This window comes from Eufriesea mexicana, unplaced genomic scaffold (genome assembly GCF_001483705.2).
Source record: "Eufriesea mexicana isolate 0111107269 unplaced genomic scaffold, ASM148370v2 scaffold76, whole genome shotgun sequence".
In the NCBI taxonomy this organism is placed as follows: domain Eukaryota; kingdom Metazoa; phylum Arthropoda; class Insecta; order Hymenoptera; family Apidae; genus Eufriesea; species Eufriesea mexicana.
Window position 1 is genome coordinate 2,756,136 of NW_016908289.1, and position 27,698 is coordinate 2,783,833.

At 30.7% G+C, this 27,698-nt stretch overlaps 1 protein-coding gene across 2 annotated transcripts; it reads left to right on the forward strand.

The window, feature by feature from the left end:
* LOC108555124 (elongation of very long chain fatty acids protein 4) lies at positions 1-25,849 on the forward strand. 2 transcript variants are annotated; one of them, XM_017910648.1, is made up of 7 exons: positions 1-170; positions 23,920-24,001; positions 24,235-24,422; positions 24,508-24,588; positions 24,671-24,842; positions 25,305-25,582; positions 25,700-25,849. In XM_017910648.1, exons 2-7 carry the CDS (start codon positions 23,923-23,925, stop codon positions 25,847-25,849), a joined length of 948 nt encoding a protein of 315 aa, XP_017766137.1. In that variant the 5' UTR covers positions 1-170; positions 23,920-23,922. The 2 variants fall into 2 exon arrangements, with proteins under 2 accessions (XP_017766137.1, XP_017766138.1); XM_017910649.1 differs by lacking the exon at positions 1-170 and adding an exon at positions 18,511-18,578.
* Positions 25,850-27,698: the final 1,849 nt, after the last annotated feature.

A 27,698-nucleotide genomic window follows, 5' to 3' on the forward strand; every position in this document is an offset into this window, starting at 1 on the left:
TATATAGTAAGGAGTTGCTGTGTTGAATTCGGAACAATCGATCACGGAGGAGCCGACGAAACGGTGAAAATTTGACGACAACGATGATGTTCGTGTGCCTGCGAGGTCCTTGACGCGAAAGCACCACTGGGTCTAAGTTCCTGACATGAGTTCGCATTAAAAAAGGGACGGTGAGTAATTTTCTGGGAAAGGAACGTTATGAGGTTAGACGGAATAAGGTTAAGACGTTCGTAATGGTGGTCTGGGGGGTTCGTTGTACCCAGTGAATCAGCGTGGAGATCGAAATGGGGTAATAAGTGTGTTAGATATTCAACTATATAGGCTAAGTTACGTAAATATTGCAAGTTACGGACTATACGAAAAACATGAACTTCGGTATAATAGTTTATTGAAACGAGAGTAAGTATATTTATAATTATTTACCAAAAATTGTTTAAATATTGTTGGATGAAAAATTGCTTTGACTGAACGTGTTACGTGTATCTGCCTGTAATATGACATCGAATGTTATTCGAACATTCTCCTTCATTTTGTCAGGGAAAGTTTAAATCTCAATAAAGATGCGCGTAACCAGCTCGATTAAGAAGAAATCTTCGCAAAATTTAGGACTTTCCTTTCACGAAGTTACATTTTTTTTACTGTCCACGAGATAAATATACGGAATAAATAAAGAGAGAAATAACATCGATACATGCACTTCGAGAATACTCACGTGCTTCAAAAGTCTCGGTTTTTGTTACTACGCTACAAGTCTCCGGCACTTTTCTTCCTCGTTTACTATTAACCCCATACACTGCGATTTAATTACGAAAAGGTATGCATCGAAGTAGCATTTCATTTTGGTTAATCACTGTATAGCTATCTTATTAACGATGAAGTTAGATAAAAATTGTAGAAATATTTCGAATTTCCTGCACGTTAAAATGCATCAAACATAGTTACGACGATTAGTGTAGCTTACCAGCGTGAGATTTGACGTGAAGGACTCGTAACGAGTTAGACTCGTCATTTTAGTGCAAGGGGTTAAGGCGAGTTCATGCTTGACGAACTAGCACGATAGAATATTGTCAGGGTTGAATAAGTAGTTCAGGTAGAACATATAAACGCAATATCAATACCTCCTGCAAAATTGATATTAATACTTGAATTTATTTTAAATTCAACTTTCGTTCATCTCGATGTTAACGAATAATTTTTAACTTTATTATAAACTAATAAAGTAAATCACATTGATAGATAGATTTGGTTAAAATTGTGTAATAAATTTTAATTTATGCATCTATTTTGACTCGTTAATAATTTCTATCACAATAGAAGAAACAAAATGTATATTCTAACCTACGATGGAGTCGCAGATGATCGTGACAATTTAGGTTAGGATATCTAATTTCTCTTTGCATCCTATTTTTCATTGATAAAAGTCATTGATTATCTTTGTTGAGTAAAATATGGGATACAAAACGATATTAAATATTTTAAGATTAAGTAAGTCACCTAAATCGTAATCACTTATGGTTCGAGAATAGCGGTTGAGGTTAATAACATGCTTATATTACGTGAATTGAAACAGAAAGTGCTTGAGCATTGGAGTACATAAAATTCGTATCGAAGTCAATATGTTAATAATTACAGAAGGATCTACAATTTTTATTTTTATTTTTACACGATCTTTTGTAATCCGAATGTTCACAGATTTCAATCGTGAATGGAAATATTTATTGGTCGTCGAATAAATACACGTTATTGAATTATTCCTTGTTAAAAAGAGAAATATTTTCTTGAAAAAGGTGCTTTGCTCATCACGAAATCCTTCGCGTAAAACTTTCTCTGCCTCGTGTTTAGTTGGGATGTAATGATTCAGTTGTTAGATACATATAATTATTATAAGAAATAATTAACCAACTTAAATAATATATTTAGCGTTCATCGAATATCGAATGTTTTAGCTTTGTATTTCACTATTTTGCTCATAATGAAGTAATAATAATCGTGAATTTGCAGATAAGAATTACGAGTTATCCATTTATGTAACTGCAGAGTATGCACTCTTTTTCCTGTTTCAGTGACCTTCGTAAAATAAATTTTACTTTACATAATTGATATCGCGTGGTCTAGCTTTACTGGACAAATAGTATCTTTTACTGGTAAAACGTAATAATCGTAAAAAATTTGTTATTCCAATGGAAATTGTTCAATTTCAAAGTATTTGAAAGTGTCATAATTTTAATTTGTAATTTTTGTTTTGGCTATGAATTCGATGTATTTAAGTTTGAAGAAAGTATATTTTCAAATAATACGATTTTAAATAAAAAAATATAAATACTGTTTCACTTAAATAATAATGTATAAATATTTTAACTAAATATTAAAAAAAAATAGAAAATTGGAAAAACGTGTATATTTTGGTTGTATATGAAACAAATGCAAACCTAAAAGTCATAACAGGAGTTAAATGAAGTTCCCAAGTAGCTAAGAATACCAAAGCTATACTACTCCATAAATTTCCTATTTAACCCTCAATTTAAAAAAAAATTTCTTGATTTTCGAAAAAATATGAAATAATTAATATTTCTGACGTATTAATTTAGAGGCTTGTTGTTCTAACGGTAAAGAATTTGTTTTGATAGTTGAGCTGGTAAAGATTCGAAACCTGTAGTACATTTATACACAAACACTCGGGTTATCTAAGCTCTTTTTCTTTCTTTAAGTAACTTTCGTTGTTCGGCCATTCGAATAGAAACACTGTAATCTGCAGGTTAAACAAATCGCGTTTGGAATTAGATGCGTGTGGTATCTCGCTATGCTTGTTGCATCGGGGAGATTTCACTTTCGCTGCTTCTTCAGTCTTAACCGATTCAGTGTTGGAAATGCAAATTGATCCGCGGAGAAATCGACTGGTGGAAAAAGAAGGATCAATTGAAAAAAGAAAAAACGAAACATTGATTCATTGCGATCATTATTGTACGTTGATTCATCGCAAGCTTAGACGCTACAATGTCATATCCGTGAGCAACCGATAGTTTTACTTACTCTTTATCGCTGACCATGATTGCAGAAAAATATGTGAACACTTTATTTTTATCTGTTCGAATTTCATGGTCAAGTTACGTTATTTAAAAAACGCAATCAAGAATTTAAATTAATCTTTTCATGAGAATGATAGCTCGTTTCATAACATTATTTATATTACACGGAGTAAGGAAGCTTGTGAACGTGAAAATTATGCAATAGCCATTAATATATGTTTATTAATAATTAATTAGAATTATTTAAGTATTAAATATATAAGTAATTAAAAATTATTTGCTTCTCAGTTATAAATGGTCAGATGCTACTTTTCCTGTTGTAAATTCTCGAAATTTTTTTAATGTAGAAAATATTACAGGTATTGCTATGTTTTCAATTTAACTGCATTATAAATCTTTTATCGTATAAAATAAATTTCAGCCATTTAGTGTATATATAATGATTTCGAATTAGTAATTGGTAATAAATTTTAATTTGCTGTATTTTTTTACTAGCCATAGCAACTTTCATTATGAAAACTTTTCAAAATAAAAGAAGGTATAATGAGATACCAGAGATGTGCAATTAATCGAAACAAAGTAGAACAAAATTGATAGTCCATTGTGAAATCTTTTTTCAATCGATTTGATTGAAAGTACATAGATAACAATTGATTCGTGCTTCCTTTTTTATCAAAAATTTATCAAAGATATATATGTTAAAAAAATATAAACAATTAAACGTGAGTTAGTATTGGTTTTATCTAGATACTTCAAATTTTTTCGCTTTATCTTTCCAGAAGGAAAACGAAATTTTCTTTCTTATAATAATATACAGTGTTTTAGAATTTAGTACAATTTTTGAAGAGGATAGATACGACAAATATTCTCATAATACTAAATTTTGTCTTTTAACTTAGGTTACTTTAAATATAATAATCGAGGTCTTTATTGTACTGTTAAACAAATAATTAGATATTTATTATTCAATTAAGGTAACTTTACTAATAATAGGTAAATTACATAAAACGTAATACAAAATTACAATCAGTATAATTGCTTAGATAAAATTTCATTTTAATTCGAATATACGATTAAATAACTCATGTAGTTGTGCACTGAGAAGATAGTAGAATTCCATTGAAATTTCTCTCTACTAATCCATTAAAACCAAATACTGACAGAAACAACAAATTTCACTACTTAATACATGTATTGCGTTCTTTTACGTGTTTATTTCAAGAAACAAATGCGATTGTCGAACATCGTCGAAACAATACTTGCTATCAGTAGTTCTCGTGTGTTATTTACTGATCTCGTAGACCTAGACATTGACCTCGAAAGCGAGGTGATCGTGGCTAGCACAAGCGACTGGTACAGAAGAAAGTACGAGCCAGACTCCAAATCAAGTCACGTGTGTCTCGTGTATAATGTAAGGAAAATGTTGAGCAAATTGCTCACATCGACACGTATGTTAATACTGACATTACTCGTGATGAAAATGTTACAAACATCCCAAACGAGTTTCTGAAGTGCAACGGTTTCATGATATCCTCATTCAGTGTCAATTCGAAATTTGAATTTCCCGCGTAACCAGAGCTTGCTCTAGTTCATCGTTATTCTTCAGAGTGATCATTTCGAAAAACGATTTAAAAGTGGTAAGTAGTAATCGTGTTAGTGAACATCACTTTGTTATTTATACGTTTGTAGATGTTTTAAATTTCGTGTTATAAGTATTTTCTAATGTGACTTTTACTTTTTATTTTTTAATGTTGGTATTCTCGCAGTAACTTTGTGAAAGCACCTCGATTTAAGTACAATGCGCATGAATTAATTGTCTACCCTAAATTACATATAGAGCACAAGCTATTCTGAAAATTATTATTTTTGATTAATTACATTTATGATGTATTGAATTACATGAGGTTCTCGATATTTTTCCCAGTTTCGGTAGAATGTGAGCAAATATCCTGAAAAAGAAAGAAATTAATTTAAGAAAAATAGGTTGAATGACCTTAAATATGAAAGTTGCATGTACAAACGGACATAACCTCCAAATGGGACACCTGGAAGGAATTAATGGCTTATAACGAATAATCAGATAAAACGATGTCTTAGAGTGCAAAATAAATAGTAAAACATCGAAAGACAAGAACTACTTTTAAAACGAGATCGAGTACAAGATCTGATTACCTTTCACCTTTTAAAATAGAAAATCGAGAGCCATCCGAGATCACTTTTCAGTCAGATTTATTCTCAAAGACTACTTTTATAATTTGTTGATCTATAATGACAACGGCACGTAGGTTACAAATATTGTATCATTTTCAGTAGTCGATCGAATATGATATTCGATAGCATCGAATATCTAGGCTGTAAGAAAATCAGACGATGCCAGTAGAGAAATCCGTATCAAGACAGACATACTGTTTTCACAAGTTAATATCTTCTGAACAAAGCAAGTTTCCATGATATAAATATTAGATTATAACACGAATATTAGATTTATTTTTAATCAAATTTAAATACATAGTAATGTACATTTCAGTTTATACAAATTTTTTTATCCTTTCATTAATAATTAAATGTTATGAAAGTTAGTAACCGTTGAAGTAAAAGAATTATACGATTTTTCGTATAATAAAATGTAAATCAATTAAAAAGGTTTCTAATTCAGAAATTAGTAAACATAATTTTATATTCCAATTGTAACAGAGCGAAATCAAATAAGATATAGACAGTGAATATAATAATGAACAACATTCTTAAATAACCATTCCAAAGAAATGATAAATTAAATATATTAAGTCCATTTCCAACAAGCATATCAGGAATTCATAATTGAGGTATCGAAACTCTATTCCAACTCATAAGCATATACTAACTGCCTCGTTAGTATTAATGCATTTTTATCTTTTCCACTTCTTCTATTTCTCATCTTCTAATTATTTCTAGTTATTCCAGTACAAGCTGAAATTGACTTGTACTTAACAGTTCAGATTTCTTCTTTACCGATAATGTCAATTTTTCCGATTTAGTGATGAACGATAAGAGCAACGATTTCACAGCTTAACGATCCAGGGAATGACTTGTCTTGGGAGAAAGGAAATGGTAACCACTCTCTATCTGACAACTTTTCCCTTCGTTTCGATCGACCATTCGCCGGCAATGGACTATCACAAGAGGCTGAAAAGCAGTTTCACTGATTCCACTACTTAGATCAAGTGCCAGTTATAAAAATTTCAAATTATCAGCCAGAAAATTATTCCTTCGGAAATTTTCATTTCTTCATTATGGAAGAATGATAATTAAAGCGTGTCGATATAAAGTGTAATGAACTCGTAGAATTCGTGGAAACACATAGTGGAATTCATTTTGTGAGACATTCCAACGGATAAACTATGCATTTTAATATTCTATATTCCGACTGATAAGAACGTATAATTTTCTTGTATGCACTTAGTATCAATATTTTTATATTTAACGCAATTGTCTGAATGCAATTTTGCATATCAATTTTTGAAATCATTGTTACACGTTTAGGTTAGAATGGGGCTATTTAATAACGCTCTATTTATAAGTAGACACATATTACTTCATCGAATATTCATAGTTGGGTGGTTTAAAATTTTTGGTTCACAGAGTATTTTCAGAGTCTATCTATTAACACTTTAAACATTTGTTTTTTGTAGTTTAATATTTATTTTTTGTACCACGTGAATCAAGCACAGGTCTTATTAAAATAACTAGGATATTTTTCTAGAATTCTGTATATCTATAAGAATTATTATTATTAGTGTCAAGTATTACAGATGTGAGATTTTATTTAACAAATTTTATCCTTTTTTCAATAGCAAACATAACCTTTATAGTTTCAAATTTCACGTTACTGCAAATACTAGACTCGATGCCATCATTCTTGACAACATGTAATTCTCAACTCGCTGGTATAATATATTATTCCTTGTACATACAAAAGAATAAAAAATTCTTAAATCAACCGTTGGTAGAATGTCAAACGCTGGAAACTACCCGTAAACATTGTATTTTGTAATTCCGATAAATACAAGAGATGACGATTTTTAAACGATTAAATATTTACGATCGATTCTTAGAATGTTCGTAATACTTCACAAATGTTTAAACAACACAGTTAAATATTAACTCATCGGATCCACACTCGGTCAACATTCCGCAATATTCGTTTCCGTGAACATCCACGAATTCGAAGTGTGCCAGTAGGTATGTAGTATTAGGCCGCATTCTCATGGCGTGTAACTCAACAAGCTAGGCGTTGCGTTACATTCGCTGATCCACACTTCGACGACTGCCTATATGAGCTGAGGGTATCCTTACTACTTATATATAATATTACATAGAACTTATTCACTGTAGGTATATAAAAGAATCATTTATTAATTAAAATAAAAATTCAATGAGTACTACTACCCTAATAAAGCTCAAAGACTAAAATAAACTTTATATCCAACTTTTCTTTCTTAAACTACCACGAATTGTAATAAATTTTGTAGCGAATATTTTTAATAGATTATATATATATAATATATAATATCACAAAGTCCTCGTCATAATTAAGGGATGGAGAAATTATCGTGAAAAAATTGCATCTGAGTCAAGAAGGCAGGGCTGAAAACTGGAAAGGCTTATCGGGGAACCTGGAAAAACTATATAGCATGAGATAAATGAACAGGAGTCATCACTCCACATGAAATAATGAATAGCAGATCCAATGCCTCCATTACAGAGCAAAAGGAACGAATAACCACGTTGTTCATCTCTTATCTGATGATAATGTATACGCAAAAACATAAAATCAGATACATAGACATCATTCTAACTACATACATGTCATAAAAATAACATGTAAAAGAAATATGCCTTATTACCAAGGGAGTACTGCATGATGATCCACCAGCAGTATTCGAAAGATCGTTCCTCGAGATCAGTTATTTATAATCGAGACAGCAAGAAACACTTGCGAGAATGACACAATCTGTAGTATCCATCTAGCGGTGAGTGGAGGACCTATTGTATTGCATATATATATGTGTACTTCGCAAAGTAAGGTAGCATATAGTAAGGGGCTAGAAGAAGTTTAGAAAATTGCCGTAAAATACAAACAAGGTTTTGCTAGACTGAAACAGCAGTATTAACTCGAAATAACTTTCAACTATTTATACAATGTATTAAACAATATAATTAAAAAATTATATTATTAAGAAATATTCGTCGAAACATTGTCAATCTTCGAATTTTTGTAACTTCGTAAAGAAACATCGTATGGCGATCAACTTTGGCTCGTTTTAAAGCTTGAAATCTCTACTTTAACATATATATACAATAGGTTCTCGAAAAATTACGTATTTCAAAAAGTAAAATGAACGATTGAGAATAGTCTTTTTCTTTAAAAACTTTGATTTAAACGACTCTATGAATCTTCATAATTTTTGTCTGGAATTTATTTTAAATGGACGTTGTAGGGAGAAGTTTCCCCTTTACAAAGACCCCTTAAAAGTTATCATTTGTTTATGGGTTACTCCAATTGGAAATGTTTTTTCTAAAATTTCATCACCTTCCGTGACATTTGTTCGTGCATTTACTGATTATCCTTTCGGATGTTTATGATGAAGAATCGTATAGACACCATTCATATTTCTCTTATAGGATCTTGCTATACATCTTCTAGTGACTAATAGGCACTAGCTCTAACTGCAGCGCATGCTCAGCTTTCCGAGTTTAGACATCTGAAGGATAGGGGAATCAACTTGTTAATTTGCGTTTACTGAACAATCTTGATGTGCCTTCAGACTCGACAAGCCACGCAATATGAAAACGTGTCTTTAGAGCTGTAAAAGGTATATTTCATCGGAGATAACGATCTCTCGTCATCTTTAGTTGAAAAGATACGAATTTTAACGCAATCGGAATGTTTCATTAACCTCATTGTGCAATTCTCTGAGGAATTTCATTAATTAAGAAATATAAGGAAATTTTGAGAGCCTAAAAGAATGTGTTACACTCTGTGACAGAGGTAATTTTACATTCATTCCCACATAATTCAAAAATTCCAAATCCGTTATCTGGGGTTAAAAATATTTTACTAAACCTGAAAATTAAAATTACTAGAATATACCTGTTACGCCTATTAGGATGTAAAATATGTCGATACATCAGAACGAATAAAGGAACTTCGGAAATGGCTAACACGGAGTATATCATGGAATTTAAGTCCAACTTTCTCATTTATAATGCACGAGGAGATGTGGGAGTCTGTGCAAGCGTGCAGTTCATGTGGACTAGCAGTAATAAACACTCCATGGATACTATGATGTTGGATCGAGACTCGTATCCGATCTCACTGAACAGAATAATCCTTGACACTATGGGTAACATTGTTTCTAAAACACGAGCCCCTGTATACACGTTTTGGAAAATGAAATTCGTGGAATAATAAGACATTTGATTTTTAATAAGACTTTGAATAAGATTTTGAATAAGAGAATAATAAGACACGTGATTCTTGGGGAATCTAGTCATTTATAGAGCCATGATCTTATCCGGGAGTATGCATCCCAACTCTCTAAAGAGTCAAAAGGTTATGACGAGGAACTCGTAGGTAATAAACAATAAATTTGCTGTGAATTGATAAACGAGTATATTGGCTGCATGATCGATAAATTCCAAAATTTAATTTTCTTTAAAATGAGGATTCCCATTAGAAAATTTTATTCTACTGTTCCCAATTAATTTTTGCACGTAGAATTATATTGCATTGCAATAATTCTGTTCTCTGGTATTAGATTCGTTGTAAAATATTGTTTGGAATAATGTTCGAAAGAATACGATCATTTTGAAATCACGTGAAACGTTTCGTCGGTACTTCCGAATTTTGTAACGAATAGATAGTTCGCGTAAATCACAAATTTTATGGATCATGAAAACAGCTAACGAATATAAGTCGCGTAACACTACTTCAGCATCGGCCAATTTCATAGTTAATACAAGATACAGCATCTTAGTTACGAGAATTTAAACGTCGCTCGTTTGCAGTAAAAGTAAGAAAGACTCAAAACTTGCAACTTTCTAGATATCGTGATGGACTTTCAAGCTTTAAATTCAAGGATATGTGTAAAATATATTGACAGAAAACATTTGGTGGTTTATATTTATTTATACTATTTACATAGTGTGCATAATGTACACTTATTATTTATACAAACAATTATTTATACAATTTACATTTATTATTTATAAATTAATTTTGAATAAAGGATAAAGATTTTTAAGCACTTCCTCTCGAAAAATTATATTTTTCAGATAATTTGCCATTATTCAATTATTTTTCAGATAATTTTTCATAGTTCAATTATTTTTCAGATAATTTTCCATTCTTTAATTATTTTTCAGATAATTTTCCATTCTTTAATTATTTTTCAGATAATTTTCCATTATTCGATTATTTTTCCGATAATTTTTCATTGTTCAATTATTTTTCAGATAATTTTCCATTATTCGATTATTACTTTTTGTTAAATATTATTATCAGTTTAAATTATTGATATTAATTCCAATATTATTATTTATTAAATTTTCCATTATCCTTTTGGAAATGAAAGAGACATAAATGCTACGTTCAAGTACCTCCACAGGATATACAATACATAATTAGACAAAACATGTTTCCACGGTTATAAAATATACGTAAAATGAAGTCGCGCGATGGTTTGTTCATTGCAGCTTTCTCTATAATTATAACATTCGATTTACAATATTGTAAGCACGTTGTGCTTGAGAAACAGGAATAAAAGTCGAAAAGGAAACAAACATTTTTTTTTATGTTAATCATTTTTGTTCCTGTTGTGAAATATTAATTTCTATACGGGGTGTTCATTTTATTTAAATTATTTCAAGTGCTTTTGCTTCTTACTTTCACTGCAGCTGCTAATAAATTCAGTAGTTTTAAAACGGCAAATATTGTAAGTAACAGAATATAATTTTAATATCTACTGAAATTAAATTCCAAATTTTAGATCCACGTATCATATTTTACAGAGAGTTATTAATTTTCCACATGTAGAGAAAACGCAAATATTTAAAAACTGTATATATTTTCAATTAAGATTATGTAAAAGACACATTGTTTAATTTAACTTATAATTAATGATATAAATTTACAAAATAAGCTGCAAAAAGTTATTTTCTAAATAACGAGTGACACCAAAGACTAGCACTATACGTGTACACATATATAAGTACTTAAATATAGTAAGGTTATGTGCAATGTAAAATATTCAGATGAAATTCTTAAACTGTATGCAGTAAGAAAATAAATATATTATAGATATTATAGATAGATTATATTCTAAATAAACTATTTATACAATTAGTGTAAAAAGTGAGACGATACATTTCTTATAATATAATAAAATTTATATTTAATATTTTTTCCTATAATTAAAATTAATGAATTAACTAAAAAACTCACTTTAAAAAGTGAGACGACAAATTTCTTACAATATAATAAAATTTATATTTAATATTTTGTCTTATAATTAAAATTATTACTATTACTATGTTACTATTATATATTACTACATTTTTCATAACAGTAATAATTGTAATTACAAGAAAAAACAATAAATATAAATTTTCTTATATTAATATTTTTTCCTATAATTAAAATTATTACTATTTTGAGAAATTTTTTCATCTCAGTTTTTACACTAATCGCATAAATACTTTATTTAGCAAATGACGTTCTGTAACTTATTTTATAAATGCTTTATTTTATCGATTTGAAGAATATGAGTAAATTGTAGTACTATTGTATATATAAATTCACATAGCTTATTCCTGCACATCAGTGATAATTATTACACAGTGATAATTCTTATTACATCGTCAATAGAAGCGGCACCTGCCACACTACGTATTTCGTGAACCACGTGTATAAAGGTGGGAAGATGTAAATCCGGATGAAAGTTTGCTCCAGGCGAACTTGGGTTCCATTGATCTCATTCTATCTGTGCAAACAACTTCTTTTTCCGGTGCTATAGGTTTTTACTGCAAGAAAAGTAAAGGATCAAAATAAAAGGACGAAAATAATTACGATAAAATATTTGGAAAATCGCGTAATTTTTAAAGAAATTTGATATTAATAAAATTTAAAGAAAATTCTATTTTTTTTATCAATATGTCACTCGTGATTTTAGTCTTTCGACCTTTGACTTGAAGATTTATGGGAATATGAATTAACGGAGAAAGTTCTGTTTAAACACCTGTTTCAGTTTCAGCAAACACTCAAGTAACTTCTCATTCGAATTAGAATAATTGTCTTGGCTGTGTAAGTAATAGCGAATCGATAAATAAAGAAGCTAAATAAAATTTTTATATATTTATCAAATACGAGAATACAAAAATTCCTGCTATTAGTAACTTCTTTATATAACATTACTTAAAATGTTCGAAGAATATGAAAAATATTAAACTACTGTGTTCTAAGAGAGTAACAACTTTATTGACAAATAATGTTTAATAGCACGACTCGAAAAGATAAAATAAAAAATGACAAAATTCCCTAAATCAATATTTAACCGGAAAATTGTGTAAATAATTTTATAATATTATTTTTTCTACTGTTTTACTTTTGTTTCATTTTATTACCTCTTATGACGAGTCTAATAAACGTATATGCTGCTATAAACACTGTCGGTATTTTTTCTTTGAATCTATCTTTTATTTTGTATTCATTTTTCGCCTATGAAAATATTGTAAATAAACAATTGTAAATAAAATTTCTTAATAAAACAAATTTTTTTTACTCCTTATGCTAGTATACATTTATTACAAAATAATAAGAATACTATGAAAGAAAAACAGTTTTCTATAGCAATCTTATCTACTACAGAAAGAAAACGAAAATATAAATAATCATTAGATAGAGGAAATACAAAACCTATCGCTCATGTAAGTATTAATTATTAAATTAAATATCGTATAAGAATGTTGCCTATAATTGCAACTTTGCTGTGCAGCTATAAATGTTCATGAATTAATTCAAAATTATGATTTTTATGATTTTGATTCTATCTTTTTCTAACCGCATGCTGTCCTTGTCTGTCACGCGACGAGCTCTTCGACGACCTCCTTGCCAATTCTGTATTCCTATTACTTTTCCGAGCATTTGGTTCAAAATCATAGATGGCGCTGATCGCAGGCGGTAAAATTTTTATTCGAACAAGATACTAGAAATCAATTCGGCAGTAGAAAATTAATAAATTTCCAAGTTTTTGTAATTAATTCATGAACATTTATAGCTGCACAGCAAAGTTGCAATTATAGGCAACATTCTTATACGATATTTAATTTAATAATTAATACTTACATGAGCGATAGGTTTTGTATTTCCTGTATCTAATGATTATTTATATTATCGTTTTCTTTCTGTAGTAAATAAGATTGCTATAGAAAACTGTTTTTCTTTCATAGTATTCTTATTATTTTGTAATAAATATATACTAGCATAGGAAAGAGTAAAAAATAAATTTTTTTATTAAGAAATTTTATTTACAATGTTTTCATAAGCGAAAAATGAATACTAAATAAAAATAAATTGAGGAAAACTACTAGCTATAGACGGGAATCGAACCCGCGTTCTCCAAGCATAGGAATTCTAGAATGCTACCATAGGACTACGATTATAATTAAAAAATTGTTGGAAATAAATCTATAATCCTGGAAGTATTGAAATTTTAATCGTAAATATCTTAAAAACTATTGAGTATCTATAATGATATATTTTCTTAAACTGCATGACGATATCTACAAACCTGCAAAGTTTCAACTAAATCGGTGACTCGAAGAACTTGCACTGTCTTTGTAAGTGCACGTGTACTCGGTGAATATTCAAAGTCGATTTTCTCGGCAACGAAGCTTCGCATCAAAAAATTTTATTCTTTTATTTCGATTCGTTTCTTGGACACCCTGTATATGTACACGTGCTGATAATTGAATCATTAGAATTGCGGTAGAGGACTAATGGAAGTCCGTTTAATATCTATAATCATCGGTCAACAATAATGAAAAATACCAAGCAAGTGTATTAAATCGTTATTTATATTTTTATACATGGTTACGTATGATAAATGTCTTATTATTGAGAGCAGAAAATATAGTCGCTCAGACAATTTATCAATTTATATTAATTTCTTATTGCAGACAATTGCTAGATCTTGAGTGGAAAACTTGCCCGAAATAATAGCGACGTTTAAGTGGTCTGAAAAATCTTCGTTTCGCGCGTAATCAAAAGCTTTCGAAGATCTGCACGACACAAAATACTCTAAAAAAATGGAGTTTTAGCGAAACATTTCTCGAACATCAAACTGCTCCCTTTTTATTCCGAATCCCGGAATTCGAATAATCGACTGAAACGCGATACTGCAACGGAACTTCCGTCAAGGAGTATTCCTTGACCGAGATACGTTTGGCCAAGCGAAAAAAGACGAAGTTAAGGCGCGAAGAAAAAAGCACATGCTGGGCTATGAGCACGCATGTTCGCCGACGAAAGTAACCGGCCGCGCTTTCTCCTTCTGCAGTCAGATTCCTTTGACTGTTTCTTTTTCCTTTCCTCCTCCGCTCCTGATTTTCGTTGGAACACAGGAAAAGAGGAATGGAACAATGGCAGTGGCAGCAGCATCCATGTATCAAGCTAAAGGCATCTGTGAGTGACACGATACTCGACGCAGGATGTAAGTAGCACGAAAGTGGATGACCTCCAAATAGTCTGATTAAACTTCCTTTTCTTTCAGACTCAATTGTGCGCGTGTACACATATACTCTGCATTCCCTGAAATGTACATATATAAAACTGATAAAAGCACAAAAATGATATAAACCCAATTCGAGATAATCGTGCATCTTTTATTTGAAATCTGATTTTTAATTAACAACCAAGTAATTAGTAAATCTCACCTAGTAATAATTAATTATTAATAGCTTGAATGAAAATGATTTTTAATAATTCATTTCCTTAACTTTCGATTGAAGATTGTGTTGTTTTTATTTGAAATATAATTATTCAAGGTGAAGAAAATTAAATCTGTATATGTTATAAAAAGCTTTCTATCACACATGAAAAATCATATTAGAAGAAAAAATATTACTCACGATTTAACTGCAAGAAACAAATTAATCGATCAACAGCAATACCAATATTTTAGTTCTACAAGTAGCCTTATACATGGTGTCACAGCTTCATAATGGATCAATGTATCCATACCATACGTGTCCATGCTATATTTTGTTTATATTTATGACCGAGATAAACAAATTATGACGAATTAACTGACTTTCACTATTTTCATATATCCAGCACTTTGTTTCTCTATATTAAGATTGTATAATTAATCATAATTTTTTCCTTAATTGAAATTGATACAGATAAACCTGTATGACAATAATACGATAACGTAATTAATAATAGCAATAAGTAAATAAAATATGATGTGCTAGATCGTTAGGCATGTCACTTTTAAGTCACATCGCGTTATGGAGGATTAATTTACTTTCATGATTGTTATACGTGTCTTCACAGCTAAACAGGAAAGTGGAATTAATCGATAACGAGAAATTCGTATGTCTCCTGTCGGGAGTGTTAATTTATAGCTTCACTATACCGATTATGCTGGTGCATACCGAGTAGTAGGAGCATTCAGACCACTTGGCCCACTAAATATCACGGAGATGAATCAAAACAGGTTTTCCCTCGCTTCCGTCTACGGTATCTTTAAAAGAAACACAAACTCCGTTCGAATCCACCGACATTTTGTCAGATTTGCAAGACTATAGACTGGCATACCCTAGAAATCATTGTACAGGAAGTGGTTTGTGTAATTAACAAATTTCATGCTAACGAACTTTGGACCTCACGAGTAAATGTGCTTTATGCGTTTTCTTTTCCTCTTATTTTTCCTTTTTTTTTTTTTTTTAAAGAGGAACTATTTATTTGGTAAGATTAGAAAGGTAGATATCAAATTTCTATCTTTACAAATTCATCACACAGCTTTAATTATTATTTCCTGTGTACAGTATTATGTGCAAATGCAATACAATGAAAGAAAAAATACATCCATAATTTTTCTTACATAAACGGACTAAAATATATCTACCATATATTGTTTATTTACTTCAAATTAAGTTAAAATTGGCTCGTGATATTTTACAATAAAATTATTTTTTGCATTATTTTTGTCTTTATATTATTGGAAAAATGAAAGGGTAGGGGATATTTTACAATATCATAGAAGAAAATTATTTATTTGTTAGTCTAAACGTCTTTTAATTGAAAGTTACGATTACGTTAAACCAATTTTTACTAATTACTCTAATAAAAGAATAAATTACCTTATTTATCGATAGATTGGACGTAATTCTATAACTAACATTCCTGCGTTTCCACTATTTTTCCAATTATCGGAAAATTATCGATATTTTATCTTCCATATCAATATGACACTTAATGTTACATTTAAGGAAAAATAATTAACAGCACAATACGTGCGCCACGAATAATAAATTACATGTATAATTGTACCTCGTGGTCATGTTACATTCTATAATATAGCGCAGATCGTGTGTTTATTACAAATTTACCGTTGTGGAAACACAAGTATGCGGAAAATTCCCTGCAACCGTTGAAAACAATAAAAAAGGCAAACATTTTAAATTGTTATTGTCGCATACCGATTAATTAGTACAAGCATTCGAGTGAACAATGATGAAGGCCAAGGTATCTATGAATTTGAATATTTGGAAACGTGTTTCACGGCTAAAGGACCACTGACCTGTTTTAATTCGTCGCCCCAGAGACGAGTTTTATACCTCGTATCGCTTTCTCTTGGATCCATATTTACATCCTCGCATCTGTCTGCGTGACCTCTCTTCAAAATGTCGTAAAACAGCTACGTACAATCTTTTATCAGTATTTACAGCGCATGAAAAGCTTTTAATAAGGTAGGTGTTCTATAAAACTATATAACGATAATAATACCGAAATAGAAAGAAGACCGATTTTGATTCAAGTTAGGGATGGGATGGGAGTTGACAATTTAAAATATTTAAATCATTTACCAACTACTGTTCAATTTCCAACTTGAAGCTTCATCAGTATTAAATCCAACGACTCTTTACGTTTTCAGGACCATTGTGTCTTAATTTTTTTCTTTCCAATCTCGTAAGAAAAATTCTATCCTCCTCAGAACCTAACCTTCCTTAATCAATCTCACTTTTAATATTGATTTTTAAGAAACTTAATATGTGAAAGTAGCCTACGATGTTTCTATTTTACCAAACTTATTTTATCTTCCTACTTTCAGAAATGGCCACGCGTCATCCCAATCATCTAAAATATTACTACAATTTGCTTATTACATCTACAAATTTAATTCTGCTGATTCACACTAGGCACACTAAATCTCTCTCTTAATTCAACTTTGCATCACCAATAAATTTATAAATTTACCAATTGCCATGAAGAAGAGCTAAACTTAGCCAAAGATACTCTACACTCTCCCTTTTAAATCCAAACTTAAACTTACTCTGCCCCTAGACAGACCCTAGACTTTAACTGCGTCGGTTACTGATGACCACCATGGCAGTCAACGCGTTAACCTAACATCACGACGTATTTGAATTTTTAGGACAAAGGAAATACTGTTTTCACGTAAAATTATTCTACAATGTGCCCCGTTTCTTTCCCTTTCTCTTGGTCCGTAATCGTCTGCTATCAAAAAAATTAAACGTAAACGAGTGAAAAAACCCCACGGTTAAACATTCTAACCTTCACCTTGGAATCGAGGCCACGAACAAGGCAGTTGTGTAGTCAGTGCTCTCGAAGCTGATCCGAGCATAGTTCTATCCTAACCAAAGCGGTGGTAACGCAAGAAGCGCTCCATTGCTCCCCTCGACTATGGCTCCCTCGTCTATCATTACGGCAGAGGGGAAATGCAACGATCGTGCGGGGTGGGACACGCGACTCGATCGTTTTGACCGATTCCACGCGATCTATCCCCACGATCGATATAACCTCTCAGGAGCGGAGGGGTTTTGGCCTCGTTTAACGTTTCACGTGTCGATGAAATCGTACCACCTCCGGGAACGCAAGGTTGCCACCAGCAGGAGCATCTCAGAGGGACGACACCAAAGTTATAAAGCGGACCGGCGAAGCTGCTACGAGGCGCTGCCACTTTGCCGATCGACCTCGTCGTATGACGATCCTCTTCCCGTGAAACGAGTAGAAGTACCGATTCCTGGCGGCACCTCCGCTGGTGTCAGCTGCTCGATAGAATTATCAAAACGTGTCATGTTACTTTGACAACACCGCGACTGCGCGCAGGAGAGAAGATCGAAAGGAAATTGTAGATTTTGTGACAATTTCTTTTTGATATTCCATAGTCCACTTCGAATAGTATTAACTGTACTTCGTTGGTGTGTGTCAGGAAGACGACAAGGATCACGAGAGTACCGCCGTTACCTTCTTGATAGTCATTATACCAGGTAAGAATCTGTTTTCTATACCGGAATCCAAATTTCCACAAAAATTTCATTTTGGCTCAAGTTTCGCGCGAGTTAACCGGAATTTTTCTAGTGTATCCTTTTAGAAAGTGCGCGGTCTTAGGATTTCCAGTAATCACAAGCTTTTGGTGATATTCTAAATTTCTTCTCGCGGTATCCTTAATGGATTCTAATCGCAATTTCTTTTGGAACGTTGTAATATACTCATATGGAGAATCCGTGAATCAAAAATTTTTTTTTGTGCAATAAATTTGATTAAAATTGGGAATTTTAACTGTGGTTCGGAGATTTTGGGGAGAAAAAGTAGTCCTTTTTTCTAATTTTAAGGAAACATTTATTGTAAAAAATTAGGAGGGGATAGAAAATATCAATTGAAGAGTAGTTACCGATATTTATACCTAGTTTTTCAAAATATTAAATAAATTAGGGTGAGAATTTCTCAGAAAGCTTTATTGCAGTGACATCGGTATTTAAGTACAACAAATAGCGAAACTAGTAATAATTCTCTAAAAATTGTCAATTGTTTTAATTAGTCTAGATAATCTTGACAATATCTGTCATGATTGAGTCTAAAAACAATCGATTAACTAAAAAAAAAAGGTCGTAAAAATTTTTGAAAAATCGTAAATCCAAGTAAAGCATAAATCGATTCGAGTAACAAAACTCTTTTATGCTCCAAACTTCAAAATAGGAATAATATTTAAAAACAAAAGTAACCAAATAGTTAAGATCGCGATTGAAATTAAAAATAAAAATATCCAAAATAATTGGAACCAAAATTTGAATTACACTTAACAAAGACACTCGACGAGACATATTGGTGGTGAAAAAAGAATAATTGAAAGTCATAAAATTCAAAATGGAAGTGAAGTACCAATAAAAAGTATAATAGTTGTAATAAAATCAAGAGTTAAGCTGAAAGTGAGATCTCTAAAAAGCAATAACGATTACAACGTTATATTACTAAAAAATAATAAATAAGAAAGCTAAAAGATATTCTCACCCTTTACATCAGCATTTAACTTAAAGCTCAGTTTCCATGTGAAAAAGTATATTAACGAAAGGGAAAAAGGAGAAATTGCACATTTAATATGCATAATGAACATCTAGAAATTAGCTTATTCTTCGTCGTGAACAGCTTGTATCATGTGTCGATTGCCAGATGCAACGGCACATTCTATTGCTGTAGCAAAGAAACTAGTCCATAGATGATTTCACTTAGTTGCTAATATTACGAATTGATTTCTCTCAGGAAATCACGCGCATACTAACCGCGTGAAGACTAATACGATCGTAGCGACAAGTTGTACATGTGATTAATAAAAATCACGGTGTTCTTCCATCGAAGTGGCAATAAAAGAGGTCGATTCGTTCTAATAGTTTAATCACGCGAAGAGAAACTGCTACACTTGAAGACGTTCGAAATTTTTTCTCGAGCAATGTAGTGATTCAATGGTTTCTTATTTTCTTTCTTCCTTTTCTTCTTCTTCTCTTCCAGTGATAGTCGGAAATAATAAGTTCTATAGAAGAAGGATATCCCATGAAGTTTGGCGCGATGTTGAAACGTACCTAATACGTGACGAATGCTTAAGTTTCCATGCGCGATATGCAGAATATTTCACCATAAATGATAAAATCGGGAGTAAAATGATTACCCTGAAACGGATCGAAAACGTGGAAAAGACTTTATAATTGATATATACATCTTAATGGATACCGGTTGTGTTATCGTCGTTAATAATGTATTAATACAAGCAATAAAACAGGCAATAAACTCGTAGTTACCTTTCTAGCATCGTACGATTCAATTCGATAAATAGCCTCACTTAGTGGTTGCTGTACATAAAGGAAATGTAGCACACCAAAGAATTTTCCAACTTTTCTTCTGAATTAATGCTTCGAATTAAACGGATTAACCGCGTGTGTTCGATTCATTTTTTTATTTGTAATTATTGTATATCCTGAACCGCAACGTACCTGGATGATAATACGAAAAAGAAAAATACTCCTATGCGTTTAGGTAATCATTCATTCGTCTAAAATAATTATAAAAAGTATTTCATTAATTTAAATATTGAAATAGTGAATAGATGAAAGAAATTAATAAGCAAATTTGATCTTTCCAAAATCGAGAAATCGAGATATTAGGAACCACCGTGTCATGACAGTTCACAAAGAGAAACTTAGATGTATGAACATACATATACCTAACATATATCTAAACACTCTTCAGATTCAGTTTGTTGCGAGACAAAATTTTATATTAAAAATTTGTATTCCACGTTTTCGAATCTTTTTCGCATGAAGAATCTATTCGCTATTGACACTTTAGATGATATATTCGTAGAATATAAATAAAAAAGAACGTGTTATAATTAACATAGCGGAAAAATAATTATCTGCAATGAACATATGTTACAGAAATTACTTGACAAAATTTTGTTTCGCAAAAGGATGGTATGGGTAATTTATATGAATGACAAGCTTGCATAATTGGCGCCAAATGTATTAAAATGTATTAAATGTATTAAAATTTAAGGCTATTTTTAATAACAAATAGTGCGATAGATAATTTTTTTAAATGACACGTCAAGTATCTCGTGTGTTAATTTACTTCGTGTACATCGATTATTCGTTCTATCGTTGATGCGAATTTATAGAGAAAAAATTATTTATCATTAAATTTGTTCATACAAATTCGATGCTATTTCAAATAAGGTAAAGTTATTTATTGCTAATAAAAATGCATAAAATTTGTCGTGGATGTACTGATATGTTATTTAAAATATAAATTATTTTAAACAATTAGTAATTAATTTATTCGCATGCCATTTTCTCTCACGATTTCAATGGATAATTAGAAAAAATGATTAAATTGTAATTAATCGACATTAATTTCTTTACCACAAGTTTCATTATGGCGGATGATAATTCATTGATTTGAACTTTACATATTCGAATTTGTAAACCTAAATTTGCAGCAAAGTCACAGTAACAGTCCCATTTCACTGTTTATTTCGACAAGTAGGCATCTGTACATGTTATAGGGAGCTTTTTATAATGATGATTGCACAAAGAAAGTTTTCAGTTTTCCAAGTCAGCTTCGAGGCAGTGAAGAATATTATATCTAATCAAAGAAGACAGTCTGCGGATTAAAATTATTCCTTCAGTGAATTTGTTGAAAGTGAAAGTAATTATAATAATAAAGTTTCATCAGATAGAAATATGAATCTTATTCGTGAAGAAAGTGAATCAAAATTGTTTGTTTAATTGCTGCATAATTTTAAATTATATGATATTTAACAAAACAAAATTGTGATTTCACTGGTGAAAAAGATTTCAATACATCGAATTACATCTCATTCAATATCCACTATGTATAATACTCTCTATTACCGTCTTCACTGCGTGATATCGCTAATTAAAATTCAAATTTAGACCTATCATTAATTTAAGTTTTCTTAAAGCCCCTAAAATTTTGTTTTATCATTTCAGTCATAAAGCTTTTGAAAATTCAAAATAAAAACTCAATTCGTAAAATTTAACAAGGTCATCAGTTTTTTATTAATCTTACTTTTATTTATTTTAACGAAACAAAGTACAACTAAGAAATACAATTTCGACATTTATAATAAAATTAGTTCTTATATTGTCGCAGACAATATTGCATACGTACTTGAAAAACAGCAGAAACTTCTGAATCAAAGGAATAATTGAGCAAGTTCTATCGACGAGAAACGTGGAAATGCAGTGATTTTACAGATTCCATCAACTCCCCATAAGGCAGCTTAATTAAAATGAGATGAAAGCTAAATAAGCCATACCTGATAGGGAACGTGCACTTGCACTTGCCACAAGTTCATGGCGAAGTTAGACCGCAAATGAAAGTAGACATTCCTATCTTGCCATCCGAGCATGGAACCAGCTCGAAACTGAGCTGTTTGAAAGATCCAACGAAACGTGTTTTCCCGCAGACGATTGAGAGAGCGTTTAGTTTGTCCGTTATAACGTGAAAGTTACATATGACGTTTTCATCTTTAAGTGAACGACCGTGGAGAACGCGCGTAGAAGCTGCTCATTATCAGTAGGTTAATGGCGGCAAATCGCATATGCGCGCACAGTCTGTATAAGGAATTTTTGATTCCCTTTTATTACGATAATTCGTTGAATAGGTTTACAGTTCTATCAAACCGATGGAAATTATATCTCGATAACAAGAAGGTGGCGAAAATTCTAACTAAATAGTCCGTAACAGGATGTTTGTTTATATTGAGGTTATACCCTGTTCAAATGCTGAGATATCTACGTGGGTAATTAGAAAGATCTTCGAGGATTATTCTCACAAAAATTGTTCGATATAAAGAAAGATATTTTTCATAGAAAAGATTTCAAGCTTAATACTTTTAAACCTAACATTATGCTCTTCATTTCTAAAATGATAGTGTTTGTTGAGACGAGTTCCATGTTGTGACATACATACGAGATCGTTCGGCACACTAAATGGTCGTAAATTAGAATATGAACGTGAACTACATTTTATTTAAGGTCTAAAAATTGATTTATGTACTTTAGCAATGCAATTTTACATTCTAAAATCTAGACTGGGCTATCTAGACTAACATAACCTGTATATGTTTGGGTGTTAGATATGTATATAGATTCATGAGTTAAGAGAGAATTTAGGGATAATAAACATAATTACTAATAAAGCCCAATACAGTATAAATGTGTAGACTATGTATGATATTGTTATTGATATTGTATCACTATGTGTAGGATTTGTTATATTAAAGAAAGATTATAAGAAATAATAAATAAAATGCTTCGAAAAAAGTATTGTTTGAGCTAAGAAAGTTATTAAAGTATTTAGACTAAAATATTTTAATATTATTAAACATTTTATACTAACATTAATAAATATTTTATTATGTAGATATTAGGCTAAAAAATTGTAAATATAAATTAACATTTTTTTACGTGTCAATAAATAATCATATTTTATTTGTTAACGTATTATACTTTTACCAATCATTCGAATTATAATTACTTTATGCTTTAAATCGAATGTTAAGATTTGTATATATATATTAATTCTGAATACTATGGTGATAATGTGTGTGTGTGTGTGTGTATATATATATATTTACGTTATCGGGGAATATATTTTAACCTATATTTAATCTTCTTTTACTGAAAGTAACGACCAACAGGTATAGAGCACTGTAATAAGTGGATAACGAATATTCCGTTTACTAGTCCTATGTAATTTCGATTTAACTCCATACGAATAATTTACAAAATGATTATTATTATCTCGTTTCAGGCAATGGCGAACTTAATTAATTCCACAGCAACTCTAATAAATGACGCCTATGATTATTACCTCTGGACGTTATCTCTTGCCGGTAAGTCACGATATTAAAGTAGCGAGTACAATTCACTTTCGATTTAAAATAAAATATCTATCAATTTCATTATCGCAAATTGTAGCGAATATACGCTTATACTCGAAACATTTTTTTAGATGAAAATTTAAAAAATATTTAAAAATATTTAAATTACTTTTCGTATTTAAATAATTAATATCTGTTACTGATAACTGTCAAATTTATTGTTCCAAAATATTACACATTTATAGATGAACGAACGAGAGGATGGCTTCTGGTCGATTCGCCGAAACCTACTTTGATATACACAATGTTGTATTTACTGATTGTATGGGCTGGGCCAAAGATCATGAGAAATCGAAAAGCCTTCAAATTAACGTGGGCACTCGTTCCATATAATCTTGCGATGGCCTGTCTTAACGCGTACATCGCGATACAGGTACATTTTTTACTCTTCTAGAAATTAGTTATGCTCTCTGTAATCTTTTATATCGAGCGGTATCTAACTTGTTTGCTCTTTGTAGTTATTCGTAGCGTCCACCAGGTTACGGTATAGTTATGTGTGCCAACCAATTAGGCACGTGACTCGCCCAGATGAATTGCAGGTTAGTATATTAAAAATGTTAATTGGAATAAATTTTGTATATAAAAAAATTTATATTTGCTTATTGTCTTCTTCTTTATTAGATCGCTCATGCTGTCTGGTGGTACTACTTTAGTAAACTTTTGGAGTTCTGTGATACGTTCTTCTTTATCCTACGGAAGAAGGATAATCAATTAAGCTTCCTCCACGTTTACCACCACTCCACTATGTTTTCGTTGTGGTGGATTGGCATCAAATGGGTACCAAGCGGATCTAGTAAGTATTTATCTGTGCCAAACTCTCTCTAATCAGTTGTAGCGAGATAGACAACTGTCTATATAAATGCATAATTTGAACATATATCATTAATCATAATTTCTGTCCGATTAGACTGTTTTACCGATGAAGTTATTCCAGATAAATTTATTATTATTTTTGTTAATATTTCAAAAATATCCAAATTATTAATTCAACGTCACAGTTTTTTAATCATTACCAATAGTGTTGCATTCGGATATTTAATTCATCGATTTAAACTGTTTTACTAAATGAGTCGTACTCATTTTTTCTTCAAGGAATTGATTTTTTAATCGATATTAATTATAATATTATACCGTGATTAATATTTTGTTTACACGTTAAATGTAATAACGAGATAAAAATAAAAATTTGTTATATATTTTTTAACTATTTTATATTCGTTATAGTAATATCTAATTGAACGTTTCTATTTTTCAGCTTTCTTGCCGGCGATGGTAAATAGTTTTATCCACGTTCTTATGTATTCATATTATGGCTTAGCCGCACTGGGACCGTCAGTAGCTAAATATCTCTGGTGGAAGAAGTATTTGACGATCCTTCAGTTAATTCAATTCACCACCGCTCTGATCCTTGGTATTAATGGTATTCGATCGGGATGTGATTTCCCACTTTGGATGCAATATGCTCTTGTCATTTACATGATCTCTTTCATCGTTCTGTTCGGAAACTTCTACGCCAAAGCGTACATTGCTAAGGTAATATATCATTATTTATTAAATATATCATTTAATTATATTTATATTTAACATAACCCTCCGTTATTAAACTATGGTATTAAACGGATATTTCTAAAATATCATTTTTTTTTTTAGGGTAAACAAGCATACGCGGAGAGACAATTAGAAAAAATGAAGGCAGATAGCCAATCAAAGACCAAAATTACCGATAGACTTGTGTGTAATGGAAATGTAAATGGACATGCTAATGGATATGCGAATGGTGTATTCAAAAAGATGCAGTGAAAAATGAACTTTTAAGTTCTTCATTAAGATATTAAATATCGCTTGAGTTACAAGATATTCATAGTTGTAAAACGAAAGTGAACAGAAATTCATGAAAATCTCATGCAATCGGTAATGATGTCTTGATACCAGAATCTATTTGATTAAAACTTTTAGTTACTGCAACTGCCGCTTCGCTCGTGATGAGCGACACTCAATACACTATACCATTACAGGAAAGTCGGATTTCATAGAAAAATCCGATATTTCTTTAACGAACTGACGTAATCCCGACTTTAAACTTATCGGCCTGCGATTTTTTATCCTTGGATCAGCAGCACAAAGTTCGGCGGATCGCTGATCTAAGGTATTGTAAATACAAATTAGTCGAGTACATTAGCCGTTTAGTCGTCAATAGGCGGAATACATGAGATCCAGAGTGATCGATTACGATAACGTTGCATAAGCTTAAACTAAGCGATTTTTCTGTGACCGATGGTTAAAATCTGCCTTGTATAAAGAAAGAAACAAAGTAAACCAGTCGTGTCAGAAACTGTCTTTAGTTTTTTCTCGTAGTAGTTCTAAGGATAGAATTCAAATATGATGGTCACGTAAGGCTGTACCAACATTTGCACATTTGACGTCTACATAATACTATACCGTGATATTCAAATATTGTTGCAATCTATTTGAATAAATGGAAAATGATATTCTATACGATCATGAATCCTTATTATAAAGTTATACAAAATTTCATTTGAATATTGCAGTTACATGTCTAATATTGTCTTTGTATGTGATTTTTTTTTATTCTATATAGTTTTTAGCGAATATGACTTTTTCGAAATAATACAAAATATTTGCTATTAATCATACACAATGATATTTGATTAGACGAAACTAAATAGTAGAACTAATCGTCCTTCTGTTTAAATTTAATATGAAACAAAAACTGATTCACTATGTCAATTGGTAAGATACTGATAAGTTAGATAAACATTTATATGAAACATTTTTCTACAATTAATATTTTACATACAAATATTAAATGCACGTAATATATTAATTACGCGCGAGAAATTTTATACGTTCAAACGAAAATTATCAAAACAATAAGACTTTTTATATACAGAACTTTCCGAAAATTTAAATATTATCGCACAAATAAAGACTCGTACATAAAATTACTATCGCAAAAATTTTTAAATCCGGTTTCAAGTCGAAAGATGATGTACAAAATATATGATCATGATCGTTTGTAAAAATTAATTAGTATTGTTTACACATGTTTCTTTATTTAAACTACGTCTAAAATTATTAGGCAATAAAATATTGTTAATACGTTTTATTACTGTCGCAATATGTAAAAAACATTGCAATTGTTATAAAAAGAGCATTGCTGCGCAATGCAAAAAACCAACCACTGCATTATGTTTATTTCCAACAACATTTGTTCGTCATACCTTTACAATGATATAAGAAAAAAAAACGAACCAGCAAATAATAAAATTAGATAGAAAAGTGATTATAAAAGTGTATTATGTTATATATTGTCATTATGTATAATTATTAAAATCAGACTAAAATATTTCTTACTATAAGGATGTCTCCTATATTAAATTTCACTTAAATATGATAGTCTCTGAATAAGTATTACTGAATTTTATCTGATCAAAATTTCGTAATATTGGCCTACCATTCTTTTCTGTAAATTATTGTAAACAGTAACAAGTGATATTCGATTGGTGACAAAACAATAAATTTCATAGATTTACTGAATCATTCATTAATGGAAATTTGACTTTTTTATATTTTCAGAAGCATCTTCATCGCATTATTACGAATAGTTAATCGAAAATTTCCTAATAAA

Excerpts from the sequence above, each read along its gene's own strand:
- LOC108555124 (XM_017910648.1), top strand. The coding sequence starts at position 23,923 with ATGGCGAACTTAATTAATTCCACAGCAACTCTAATAAATGACGCCTAT. Across the intron at positions 24,002-24,234 it reads CTGGACGTTATCTCTTGCCG|ATGAACGAACGAGAGGATGG; the intron begins GTAAGTCACGAT and ends ACACATTTATAG. Across the intron at positions 25,583-25,699 it reads CCAAAGCGTACATTGCTAAG|GGTAAACAAGCATACGCGGA; the intron begins GTAATATATCAT and ends TTTTTTTTTTAG.